Raw genomic sequence first — 13,498 nt, forward strand, 5'->3', positions numbered from 1 at the left:
TCAAATTGGACCATCAAATTCCCAATGGTACTATTACTATTGACCTTAATAAAACAATTTTAAAAGCTTTGTTGATTGTTAATTATATTATTTATTTTATTATTAACTTAACTCCCTATACGGAAGATTATCAATTATGCATTCATTAACAACTAAAATCTACATATGATTAAATTTATATCATTTTAAACTTTCTTCACTAAATGATAAAAAGATAACAAACTTTCTTATAGATTTCAAAATCAAAGAAATTACATCAACATTGAAATAAAAACATATGATAAAGTAACGATCCGATACATTAGGTTATGGAATATTGGTCATTACGTTTTCAATAAAATGACCTAAAGAAGAGTGCGATGATCCACCATCTATTATAACTCTTCTACTTATTTGTTGCATTTCATTCATTTTCTTCCTCACTTCACTATTAATGCTCATCAATTTCCTTAATCCGTTTTCAATCTCATGAGCATTTACAATATAGTTGTTATCCTTATTATAATCAATTTTAATTTCTACTGCTAATCCTAAATCTTTCACCATTTGGAAAGCGTTGATTTGTTGTTCCGCATATATTGGCCATGTGGCTACTGGAACACCGTACCATATGCTTTCGAGGAGAGAATTCCATCCACAGTGAGAAACAAATCCTCCAACAGCTGTGTGGGCTAAAACCGCTACTTGTGGAGCCCATCCAATTATCTTTCCAATTCTAGCCGTCCGATGTAAAAACCCGTCTGGTAGAACTTCCTCAATATTTTCATAGTCTCTCGGAAATGCCATTTTACCCTTTTGGGGAGCTTGGCGAAGGGACCACAAGAAGCGATGCCCACTGCGCTCTAGCCCATATGCTATCTCCTTGATCTGATCCGTACCAAAGCTTCCCATGCCCCCGAAGCATAGGAAAACCACAGACGATGGAGGCTGATCATCAAGCCAGCTCATGATGGCACTAGCATTTTGTTGATCCTCACCAAATCCCGTTCTAGTGTTGAGAATGGGTCCAACGGGATACACTGGCGGTACTGTACTGCCAGAAAATGATTGAATAGCATGTGATTCAAGATCAATAAATGTGTTTACCATAACACCCTTGGCTTGTCTTAATCTTCTCATATGATACATATGCCCTGCAGCGCCATCGACTCCCTTGTCAAAAATCATAGTAGGGAAGACCTTACCTGGAACCGAGTTAGCATAACTCGGAACCTGCAACTCAGCATCCGAGTTCTTGAACTCATCAAGATTCAAGCCCTCATAGTCATGGAGGAACTGAAGATGCAACAGGAAGCCAAGAGAAGCGGCGCTGGAAGTGGAGAAGAGATAGGAAGGCACCCCAAACTCATCGGCCACATCAATCATGTGGGTGCACATCACGTCAATAACGAACCCAGCGAGCCGAACCGAGTTGGAGCGAGTGAGCTCGTGGACTGCGTCTCTGACGAGTAGTGTCTGAGCTTTGATGAATTCAGACATGAAGGGACCAGGCGTCGTAGCTCCGGAGCTGATCTCTACAGGAGGAAGTGTGACGAAACGTATGGAATCAGAGTCCGTGGTCATACTATCAATGGACCCAAACGGAAACTTCATGATGAAGATCGTGATTGAGAATCGGGGGTCTCGCTGAGTAAGCAGCTTTGCAATCTCCACTGTAGGCGAAAGGTGGCTAATGATCGGAACTGGGATGAAGACAAGCTCAGTTTGTTTCATCACTAACTAGCAGTCACTGCAAAGAGAAAAATATTGGATGTTTTGAGGGCTTTGCGGTGGTGTGATACTTGTACTTGTGGCTGAATGGGTTATAAATGACTTTTCCTATCCAGCCTGATTAGTCTTGGGGGCCGAGAAACTGATGTCATGGCTTAGCTGTTTCAATCTATTTTCCTTTACTTGTCGTTTTTGTATGATTTGTGTTGGCCTTTGTTGAAAATTGAGGCAAAAGTGAGTGCTTCTAGATTTCTGTCATTTTCATATAAAACAAACAATAAAGTCATACATTTAGGGCTAACCTTTTCATATAAAACAAACAATAAAGTTATACATTTGGGACTAACAGAAAAAATAATACTGACGAGAAAGCTTGTGTTCATTTTTGGTCAAGACACTGTATAAATACAGAGTGGATATTATGCACAAAAAATTACAAAAATGATATCATAAATTATGGCCGAATGATTTATAGTTGACCCATGTAATTAGTAATTGATTACAACAGATTTTCATCCATTTAGGGATTTTGGTCAAGTTTGTGAGGCTTGAATATCAGGATGTGAAGCTGCAAGATTGCAGGGATAAAATTCAGCACAATTACGCCACTGCAAGATGGTGCTCCCATTAGAGACACCAATATTGGATTGAATTCGAAGAAAGAGTTGTCGACTCAAAGGCTTAATCAAAGTATTTGCAAGTTGATCTTTGGTAGAGATATATGATGCTATGAGATACCCATTGACAACATGATCACACACAAAGTGTCTTAGGGAGTTGAAGACTAAGTTCACTCAAAAGAGATTTGAGCCAAAGGACTTCGGCAACTGTGCAAGCAAGGGTCTAATATTCAAACTCCATGGAAGATTGAGCAACAAACATTTGTTTGCAAACCAAGAGATAACATTACCATCAAAGTGACTTATACAAATTATTAAAAAAAAATATAACTTTATTTACAAAAGAATTTTTAATTAAAAATTAATTTTTGGGACAATTTTGTTTACGAAATAATTTTTGGACACTTTTTATTAAACAAAGAAATTTTTGGACAATCATTATTAAAAACAATTTTTCAAATTCTATTAAAATAATTTTTTTGGATTTTTCTAAAAGCATTTTTCTAAATTTTTATTAATAAAAAAATTTCTTTTATTAAGAAGAATATTTTAAAATTATTATTTTATTAAAACATGTTTACTAAATTAATCCTTTTATTTAAATAAAATTTCTAATTTGTTCAATATTCAATTATATACACTCAATAAATATAGAAAAAAAAAATTTATAGAAACCAATAAAATTAAAATAAAATAAAAGAAGGTAATAAAATGTGTACCCAAATAAGTTTATAACAAATTCAATACTCTCTATTTACAGTTTTTCGAGTTTCACTTTCTCTCATGAAATTCTATACTCCATGTGTTATAAATTTGCATTCAACCAACAGAATTGGAGAATAAGCTTATGCAAAAATAGAAATAACCTAAAGTAAAAAACAAAAAAAGTCGGGGAAGCAAAAAAAATCCAAAAGAAAAAAGAAAAGTGTAGACTCCCATTTAGGCATGAGTCACTTTTTCTCTATTTGTTTTTGCAGATCACATTTTTAGTCAGGTGCCACTATCCCAGCGGGCCACGTGTCACATCCTTAATGGCCATGAGGAATCAACCTCGTTTTTTGAAGTTGCAGAAGGAGTGGGGCAGAAAAAGTGGTGGCAGAAGGAGTGAAGCAAAAAAAGGTGGCTGCAGAAGGAGTAGGGCAGAAAAAGGGCGACAAAGACAGAAAAAGGGTGGCTGCGGCAGAGATTGTTGGGAAGGCAAATCCAGAGGAAAGGCGGAGAAAAGAGAAGGAGAGGAGGGACAGCAGCAGTAGAGGTGCCGGGGGGAGATTTTTGAGCGAGAGGGGAGATTTTCTCTGAGAGGTCTTTTATTGCCAAGGGTGAGTGAAAGAGAGGGAGAGGAGATTTTCTCTGGGAGGTATTCCATTGCCCAGAGAAAAACTCATTGAGAGAGCTAAGACCTAATTTCTTTTTGCTTGAGGAACTAGGTATGTACACAGTTTTCTCCTCGTCTCTCATTATTCATTGATTTTCCATAACATAATGCTGTTTTGGGTGGATGTTGAAGGCCACTGATCTGTTTGTTGATATGTATGCCTACATTTGTGTAGATTTGTCCATCTTTTAATTTGATATGCCCCTGTTATGATTATGAAATGCCCGAGAATCATGCCCATGGTTGCATTTGATATGGTTTACCCACCTGCTCGGAAGATTCATGGATGATTCATGAAATGGATTTTTTGAGATTTTTCTTTATTTATTCGTCTTCTTTCATGCTCTGTTTCTCTACTTCCCCTGTTTCTTGATATCCGTTCATGGTACGCATTTATTTTCTCATCCCTGCTCAAAAGAGATCCTAGAAAATCTGGAGTAGTTGTCATGGCAGCAAAGCTCACCTCATTAGCATCCCCTACCCATTTTCGTTTATTATTCATCGTTTTATCCACCTTATCCATCGTTCATCTATCCACCTCTCTTTCTAGGTCGTCATACCCATTTCCTCACTCAAGCTTGCAGGAATCAAACATCCTCCACCACACCCATCTTCCTCTCATTCATTCTCCATCCCACTCCCTCGCTTACATGGAGTCTCATAGGTGCATGTCATCCTTCACTCCTTCACATACCCATTAAAACCACTCACCCGAGCCCCCATGTCCATACAACCCATACCTATCCTTCATGCTACTCATAACCACGTTCTACCTATTCGGATGTCTTGCATCCGGAATTCTCCTCCGCCGCCATTCCATCCGGACATCTCACATCCGGAATTCCTCCTTGCCGCCATTCCATCTGGAATTCTTCTCCCCCAACATTCTATCCGGACATATCGCATCCGGAATTCCCCTCAGCCAACATTCCATCCGGACATATGGCATCCGGAATTCTCCTCCTCCGCCATTCTATCCGGACATCTCGCATCCGGAATTCCCCTCAGCCAACATTCCATCCGGACATATCGCATCCGAAATTCTCCTCCGCCAACATTTTATCCGGACATCCCACATCCGGAATTCTCCTCCGCCAACATTCTATCCGGACATCTCGCATCCAGAATTCTCCTCCGCCGCCATTCTATCCGAACATCTTGCATCCGGAATTTCTCCTCCGCCGTCATTCTATCCGGACATCTTACATCCGGAATTCCTCCCCACCGACATTCTACCCGGACATATCGCATTCGAAATTCTGCCTGGCCGACGTTCCGCCTTCCCCGGATATCTAACATCCGGAATCTCATTTTGTAAATTCTTTTAAATTCTGGTATTCAAATAGTCCTAATTGTCTCATGCTTCATCCTTAGAGTTTCTTTAAGTTCCAAAATCACATTTTTAACAAAGTTTTGCTGCCACTTTTATTTCTGGCAAGTAATTTTCATACTCCCTCTATTTTTAAAATGTTTTGAAGTAAGCAAGGAATCAAATTCCGTAATTCCGAACAATGGAGTTATCGGAATTGATTCAGGCAAGATAAAACGGGTTTTGGTGGGGGCTCGACATATGAGATTCGATTGACTTGATTATCATACATGATTGATTTGTTTTGCTCTATGACATGCATGAGATTATTCTTTAATTGTGTATTAACCCTCCTTTCTTGATAGCGCATGATGGTTCGTTGCCCAGGTACACACTCATTCTCACTCTGGTTAGTCTATATGCATTTTTCTAACTCCCGTATGTGCATTATTCACTCTGAGTATTCATTGATTTCCTAATTAATTGCCATGATTGCTTCATTTTATTAGTAGAGACCCATTTTAGGGACTTACAGGGGTGCTACGGTTGACACCGTACCTTCCTGATAAGTAACCTGACCCCCGAACCCGATCCGATTTTTCGCAGATAACCTTTTCCAAAACAAGGAGTCACACTTAGAGTTTTTCTTTCTTATTTTGTTTACCCTTTAAAAATAAAACAAAAATAAGTGGCGACTCCAAGTTAGTTTTCTTAATCAAATAAAACCATTTTTCAAAATAAAAATCGAGAGCTCGCCATTCGAGTGGGAAATGCATTGAGCCGAAATGCGGGATCCACAAAAAGTGAGAGGAGAGAGAATTTGGAAGTGACTGAGAGAGGGGGCTATGGGCTTGACGTGGGGCAATGGGGGTAGTGGAGGACAGAGGAGAGAGGAAAGAAAGAAAAAAAAAAAAGAAAGAAAAGAAAAAGAAAGAAAAAATAATTGTAATAATAAAATAAAATAAAATAATATATAAAATAATAAAAATTAAGAATTAAATGATGAGTGGATTAAAAATATTATATGTAATCAAGATTTAAAATTTAAAAACAAAATTAAGGTCAAAATTAATATAAAAATAAAATTAGGACAAATTTTAGGGTCTACACCCGTACATATATATATGATGAGTGGGTAGTAACCCTTGAGACATGGAGATAGCTTCGATGATAAGAAAATGATGTAAGTCTCCACTGTCTTTCATTAAGAAAATTCATCTCTTTTTATTTACAATTGCAACAACAATGTCATATTTTTTTTTTGTCTATATGGATGACTTGTGATTGAACATGTCCTTTATAGCTAATATTCTTAAGGTGCTAAATTAGAGGTGTGTTATTCTTCATTAATAAATCTACCTATGTTAATAAATTTTTAATCTTTTTTATCTAAAAAAATTTAAATAAAAAACCGTAATCTATATCGAGATCTTTCAAAAAAAATTTAAAATGTCTAAAACTAATTAATAAATATAAAATACTAATCTCAAGGTTAATAATCTTGTTTAAAAAATTGATCTTCAACCCTTCGTTCTCTAATTCCCCTGATCTCTATACAAAAAGGATTTATGTAAAGAGAAGAGAAGAAAAATGTAATTTATGGGGTTTTTAAATAAATAAAACGTTTCTACTCTTATTAAAATTATTTATTTTTTTTGTATTTCTAATTTACGATTATAACCTTGGAAATTAATTCGAGCTGTTACAGTGTATGATGTAGGTGTTGGAAAACGTGTGATGACCATAGGTGTCGCAGTGATGTTTGAATGCTAGTGGAGAATTTGATGCTGCAAACGAAGATCCATTCCAACAAGATATAGGAGGAGTAATGGGATGGTACGATAAAATAATAAAAGAAAGTTATAGTGATGTTTGAATGTTGGTGGGGAATTTAATGCTATCAGTGAGGATTTATTAAAAAAATAAATCGTAATGAGATGGTATAATAAAATGTTTAGTTTTAAATCAATAAATAAAATAAAATCTTGGTTTAGTGAAATGAAATTGGCATATTTTTAGAATCAAGTTTTGAAGTTAATAATTTTAGGTAAATGGGAAATCTACTAACTCAACCTAAATTTAAGAATAGATCAATTAAATTAATATAATGAGGAATAATAATAATAATAATGATATATACGATTTTCAGGAATATCAAATTATAATTTTAGCTAAATAATTATTAGTAATGGTTATTTATTTATTTTTTATATTATGTTAGTTGATGATTAAGTTCTTTAGCAATAAATTTTTCAAAAAAATTGTGGGTTTCTTTGAGGTTAGGGGAATTAGTATTGATTTTCGTGAAAAAAAAATGATATGTTATTTGGAATTATATAAAATTTCTTTTACTTTTTTTTTCTCTACATTGATTGTGTAACATCTTGGATTTTGAGATAATTTTTTTTTCCGATTTTTTAAAATAAATAAATTAAATAGTTAAAAATTCAATTAAATTATAAATAATTGGAGAAAGTAAAACCTAAGTAAAACAAATAAAACAATTAAAAATCCAATTAAATTTAAAATAATTAGAAAAAAAGTAAAACATTAGTAAAATAATTAAGTTTCCAATAATTTAAAATAATTAGAAAAGTTGGATAACCTCAAAACTATGCAAATGGACTAGACAAAAATTACATAAACTATATAAGTATTAATTTAGGGATATACTAGAAGCGTCACATGTCATACTTTGGAGTTGTCAAATGTCATGCATAGAGATATAAAAATTATTGGGAATATATTAGATACACCACATGGTTGCCGAATGTCACATGTGAGGATATGAAAAATTAGACACTACATGACAATTAAGGGTAGTTTGATGTAGGGAAGGGTACTTATATCAACTCCTATTTGAAAAGGAAACATAAAAAGGAAAAATAATAAAATAATATGAACCCAAGAGTTCACTTATGGTTAATGTTCTACAAAATTAAACTAAAAAATTCTTATATAAATAGAAAAAATTTACCATAAAAACAAAAAATAGGTTAAAATTCTCAAGTTAAAAGCTTTTTTATTACATGGAATTTCAGTTTTTAAAAGCACGTGACGTCCTCATTTTAAAAAAAATATTTTTTATGTTTATATAAAATTTATTATTTAATTTGTTTATTCACCTAATTTTGTTGAATTTTTTTATTTTTATTTTAATTTAATAGGTCTTGAAAGAGTCCTTCCCTATTAATTATTATTTAATTATGTATGTTAGACAATTAATGACCACCTTGGATATTTCTCTTTCCAACATTAATAGTGACCCAAGTGAACAAATTCTAGTACTCACTATAATAAAATGGACTTTTAGGAGTCCAAGCTCAAATTGGATCGGGAAATTCCCAATGGTACTATTACTATCACCTTAATAAAACAATTTTAATAGTTTTGTTAATTATTAATTATATTGTTTGTTTTATTATTTATTTTAACTCCCTACACGAAGATAATTAATTGTGCATTCGTTAACAACCAAGATCTGCATATGATTAAATTTATGTCATTTTAATCTTTTTTCATTAAATGATAAAAAGATAATAAACTTTTTTATAAATTTTGAAATCAAAGAAATTACATCAGCATTGAAATAAAGCATTTCATAAAGTAACAATCCAAAACATTAGGTTATGGAATATTGGTCATCATGTTTTCAATAAAATGACCTAAAAAAGAGTGCTAACTCTTCTACTTATTTGCTGCATTTCATTCATTTTCTTCCTCACTTCACTATTAATGCTCATTAAATTCTTTAATCGGTTTTCAATCTCATGAGCACTTACAATATAACTGTTATCCTTATTATAATATATTTTAATTTCTATTGCCAACCTTAAATCTTTCACCATTTGAAATGCGTTGATTTGTTGTTCTGCATACATTGATCATGTGGCTACTGGAACACCATATCATATGCTTTGTAGGAGAGAATTTCATCCACAATGAGAAACAAATCCTCCAACAGTTGAGTGGGCTAAAACCTCTACTTGTGGAGCCCATCCAATCATCTTTCCAATCATGTGGGTGCAGAGTATGTCAATAACGAACCCAGCGAGCCGAACCGAGTTGGAGCGAGTGAGCTAGTGGACTGCGTCTCTGACGAGTGGTATCTGAGCTTTGAGGAATTCAGAGATGAAGGGAACAGACGGCGTCTCTCCGGAGCTGATCTCTACAGGAGGAAGTGTGACAAAACGTATGGAATCAGAGTCCGTGGTCATACTATCAATGGACCCAAACGGAAACTTCATGATGAAGATCGTGATTGAGAATCGGGGGTCTCGCTGAGTAAGCAGCTTTGTAATCTCCACTGTAGGCGAAAGGTGGCCAATGATCGGAAGTGGGATGAAGACAAGCTCAGTTTGTTTCATCACTAACTAGCAGTCACTGCAAAGAGAGAAATATTGGATGTTTTGAGGGCTTTGCGGTGGTGTGACACTTGTGGCTGAATGGGATATAAACGACTTTTCATAAGACGCGTCAATAGTCTTGGAGGTTGAGAAACTGATGTCATGGCTTAGCTGGTTCAATCTGTTTTCTTTTACTTTTGTCGTTTTTGTATGATTTGTGGTTGGCCTTTGTTGAAGATTGAGGCAAGAGTGGGGTTCTAGATTTCTATCATTTTGATATAAAAGAAACAATAAAGTCATACATTTGGGGCTAACAGAAAAAAATAATACTGATTAGAAAGCTTGTATTCATTAACAGTCAATACACTATATAAATACATAGTAAGAATATTAGACACAAAAATGATACAATAAATTATGCCTGAATGATTTATAATTGACCCATGTAATTAGTCATTGATTATTGCGTAATTTCATCCATTTAGAGATTTTGATTGAGCTAGTGAGGCTTGAATATTAGGATGTGAATATGCAAGATCGTAAGGATGGGATTTTGCACTATTACGCCATTGCAAGATGGTGCTCCCATCAAAGACACCAATCTTTGCTTGAAGCTGAAGAAAGAGTTGTCAACTCAAAGACTTGGTCAAAGCACTTGCAAGTTGATCTTTGGTAGAGATATATGATACGATGAGATTCCCACTAACAACATGATCACACACAAAGTGAAAGTTGATAGCAATGTGCTTCATTTTTGAGTAAAAAATAGAATTGATAGAAAGGTAGGTTGCACCAATGTTGTCACAATTTATAATAGGTGTCTTAAGGAGTTGAAGGCTAAATTCACCCAAAAGATATTTGAGCCAAAGGACTTCTGCAGCTGTGTAAGCAAGGACATGACATTCAATCTCCATGGAAGATTGAGCAACAAACTTTTGCTTGCAAGAGCATCAAGATATAACATTACCCCCAAGGTAGACAATATATGTAGCAGTAGAGGTCCTGTCATCCCTTTTGCTAGCCCAATCAACATAAAAAAAGGTCGTTAGAGCCAAAGGTTGATGACACTTAAGGAGAAGACCATGATGGATAGTGTGCTTAAAATAGCGAAGTAGACGCTTACCTGTTGACTAGTGAATCTCAGTTGGATAGTGCATGAATTGGGTGAGCCATCATGAAGAGTAAAGGAGGTAGGGGTAGAGAGTTGTATTGTAACATCCTTGGCACCATCTAGTTTGGTGCAAGTGAGAAGATCCCATATACATCTATGATGAGTGAGTAGTAACCCTTGAGGCATGGAGAGAGCTTCGATGCTAAGAAAATAGTGCAAGTCTCCCATGTCTCATTGAGAAGATCCCTTTCTTTTTATTTACAATTGCAACAATATCATCATTTACTTTCTTGTCTATGTGGATAGTTTACTTGTGATAGGGAACAACATGTCCTTCATAGCTAACTTTCTTATGGTTCTAAATTAGGGACATGTTGTTCTTCATCAATAAATCTACCTATGTTCATAAATTTCCAATCTTTTTTATGTAAAAAAAATAAATTAATAACAAGCCCTAATCTATATTGAGATCTTTCAAAAAAAATTTAAAACGTTCAAAACTAATTAACGAATATAAAATGCTAATCTTAAGGTTAAAAATATTATCCTGAAACCCTAAATCCCTAAATCTTTAACCCTACTATGGACCCCGCATTTCAACTCACGTGTTTCCACTCAATGGCGAGCTCGCTTTTTTTTTTTTTTTTTTTTTTGAAAATGATTCATTTTTTTTTTTTAGAAAATAACTCGGAGTTGTCACTTAATTTTTTTTATTTATTTTTATTTTGTAAGAGAAAACGAAACGAGAAAGAAAACCCTAAGTGTGACTCCTTGTTCGGAAAAGAAAAGTCTATGAAAAACTGAGTCTGGGTTTGGGGTCAGGCTATTTATTGGGAAGGTACGGTGAAAGACCATAACACCCCTCTAAGCTCTATAATAAGGTCTTTACTAAATAAGGTGAAGCAACTGTGACAATTGATAAGGGAATCAATGGATACCAATAAAATAATCAAATAATAAAATGAATCACGCGTAAGAGTAAGCAAAGTGGGAGTGAGAGCATACCTTGGCTGCAATAGTGCGCTATCATGGAAATGGGGTTAACTCAAGTATAAAATGACAACACGTTTATTAAAAATTAGGTTTTAGTGAATCAAAATTTTAATGAAGAAGAGAAAAAAGAAAGAAAGAAGAAAATAATAATAATAATAATAATAATAATAATAATAATAATAATGGAAAATAAATAAATAAACAAATAAAATATAGTAAAATAATAAAATAAATAAATAAATAATCATATGAAAGATGAATAAATAACATAATTAAATTAGGCGAATAAACAAATCAAATAAATAAATTTAAAATATTTAAAATCATCTGAAAGACAAATTTTGAAAATCAAGTTTTGAAACTAAATTGAAAATTGAAGTTTTAAGAACTAAATTAGAAAATTGGAACTTGGAAAAATTATTTGGGTATGAGATTTCTTAAAAATTAAATCTAAAAATTGGAATTTTGGAAAATTATTTGAGAATTAAAGTTTGGAAAATTAAATTTGAAAATGAGAGTTTTGGAGATTAAATTAAGGAATTGAAGTTTTGAAAACTAATTTTGAAATAAATCGAAGTTTTGAAAATTAAGTTATGGAAATTAGAATCTTGGAAATCATTTGAAGATGACATTTTTTTTTTAAAAAAAAAAGTAATAATAATAATAATAATAATAATAAATGAATGTGAAAATTGGAATTTTGGAAATTGGAAATCAAATTCGTAGATTGAAAAATTGGAATTTCGGAAATTGAGAGTTAAATTTGGAAATCAGAATTTTGAAGAATTATTTAAAGATGAAATTAAAAATAAAAAATAAAAAAATAAATAAAATCATAATAATAACGATTAAATAAATGAATGTGAAAATTGGAATTTTGGCAATTGAAAATTAAATTCAAAAATTAGGAATTAAATTTGGAAATTGGAATTTTGAAGAATTATTTAAAGATGGAATTTTAAAAATAAATAATAAAAAATAATAATAATGAAAATAATAATGATTAAATAAATAAATGTGAAAGTTGAAATTTTGGAGATTGGAAGTTAAATTCGGAAATTGGAAAATTGGAATTTCGGAAATTGGAGATTAAATTTGGAAATCGGGATTTTGAAGAATTATTTAAAGATGAAATTTTAAAAATAAATAAATAAATATGTAGACCCCCATTTGGGGCTCACTTTCTGCAGCTAATTTTAGACAGGTGTCACAATCTCAAGGAACCACGTGTCACCCCGTAATTGGCCTTCAGTGAATCAAGTAGTGGAGTTGAAGGAGCCATTGAATGGTTGACACCTGTAAAGGGGATTTGAAAAAAAGCTGCAGACGGTTAAGGGGGGAGCGTTTCTGTTATAGTAGAGGAGGCCAGCTGCAGGAGAGGGGAGAGTTTTTCGGTGCTGGGCTGTAGAGATTTTTCAGGAGAGGGGGTTGCGATTTTCGAGAGGAGGAAGGTGCTTTTCAAAAGGGAGCTGGGAGAGAGAGAGATTTTTCGAGAGTAGAGGGAGAGGATTCGTGGAGCTAAGAGCAGCAAACTGTGAGAAAGAGGAGAGGCGTATGAGAGAGCTTTTTCTGGGGAGAGTTTTCTTACTGAGAGTGAGGGTGATAACCATTTTTCTGCTGTGAGGAGAGTGGTTTCCTTCCCGGAGTTTGGCTGAGAGGAGCAGAACAGAGGAGGGGGGCGCTTACAGAGGTGCTGAAGGAGTTGGAGCAAGGGAGATAACAAAGGAAAGGGCATCTGTAGGTGAGTAAGGAGGTGAGCTTCTCGTTTACTTTTAAATATTTTCTCATCTCTTTCCCATGTTGGTTTGCTCTTCATTGCTCATCAATTTGGGGTTGAACACTATAGATTACGTGCTGAATCTTGTTGATTTCTGAATCATTTTTATACTCTGCTGCTGTCGATTTTACTGTCGTTTTTGTGGTTTGGTTTAGAGCTAGTGGAACTCTGTTTCTCATACACTGTGTAAACCTGACCCAAGGTTCTCTCTCATCCCACCTGTTTTGAGTCTATGATCATCACCTGATAGGAGATCC

General features: G+C 34.0%; 1 protein-coding gene across 1 annotated transcript; it reads right to left on the minus strand.

Moving 5' to 3' along the window:
- Positions 1-204: 204 nt before the first annotated feature.
- LOC100852631 (anthocyanidin 3-O-glucosyltransferase 2) lies at positions 205-1,963 on the minus strand. The gene has a single exon (XM_010659252.3). The coding sequence runs from the start codon at positions 1,711-1,713 to the stop codon at positions 307-309; it is 1,407 nt and encodes a 468-aa protein (XP_010657554.1). The 5' UTR covers positions 1,714-1,963; the 3' UTR covers positions 205-306.
- Between the last annotated feature and the right edge of the window lie 11,535 nt (positions 1,964-13,498).

The sequence above is a fragment of the Vitis vinifera genome, chromosome 12 (assembly GCF_030704535.1).
Source record: "Vitis vinifera cultivar Pinot Noir 40024 chromosome 12, ASM3070453v1".
Classification (NCBI taxonomy): Eukaryota; Viridiplantae; Streptophyta; class Magnoliopsida; order Vitales; family Vitaceae; genus Vitis; species Vitis vinifera.

What these genes read in the sequence shown, in the direction of transcription:
- LOC100852631 (XM_010659252.3), bottom strand. Translation starts at nt 1,713, where the DNA reads ATGAAACAAACTGAGCTTGTCTTCATCCCAGTTCCGATCATTAGCCAC.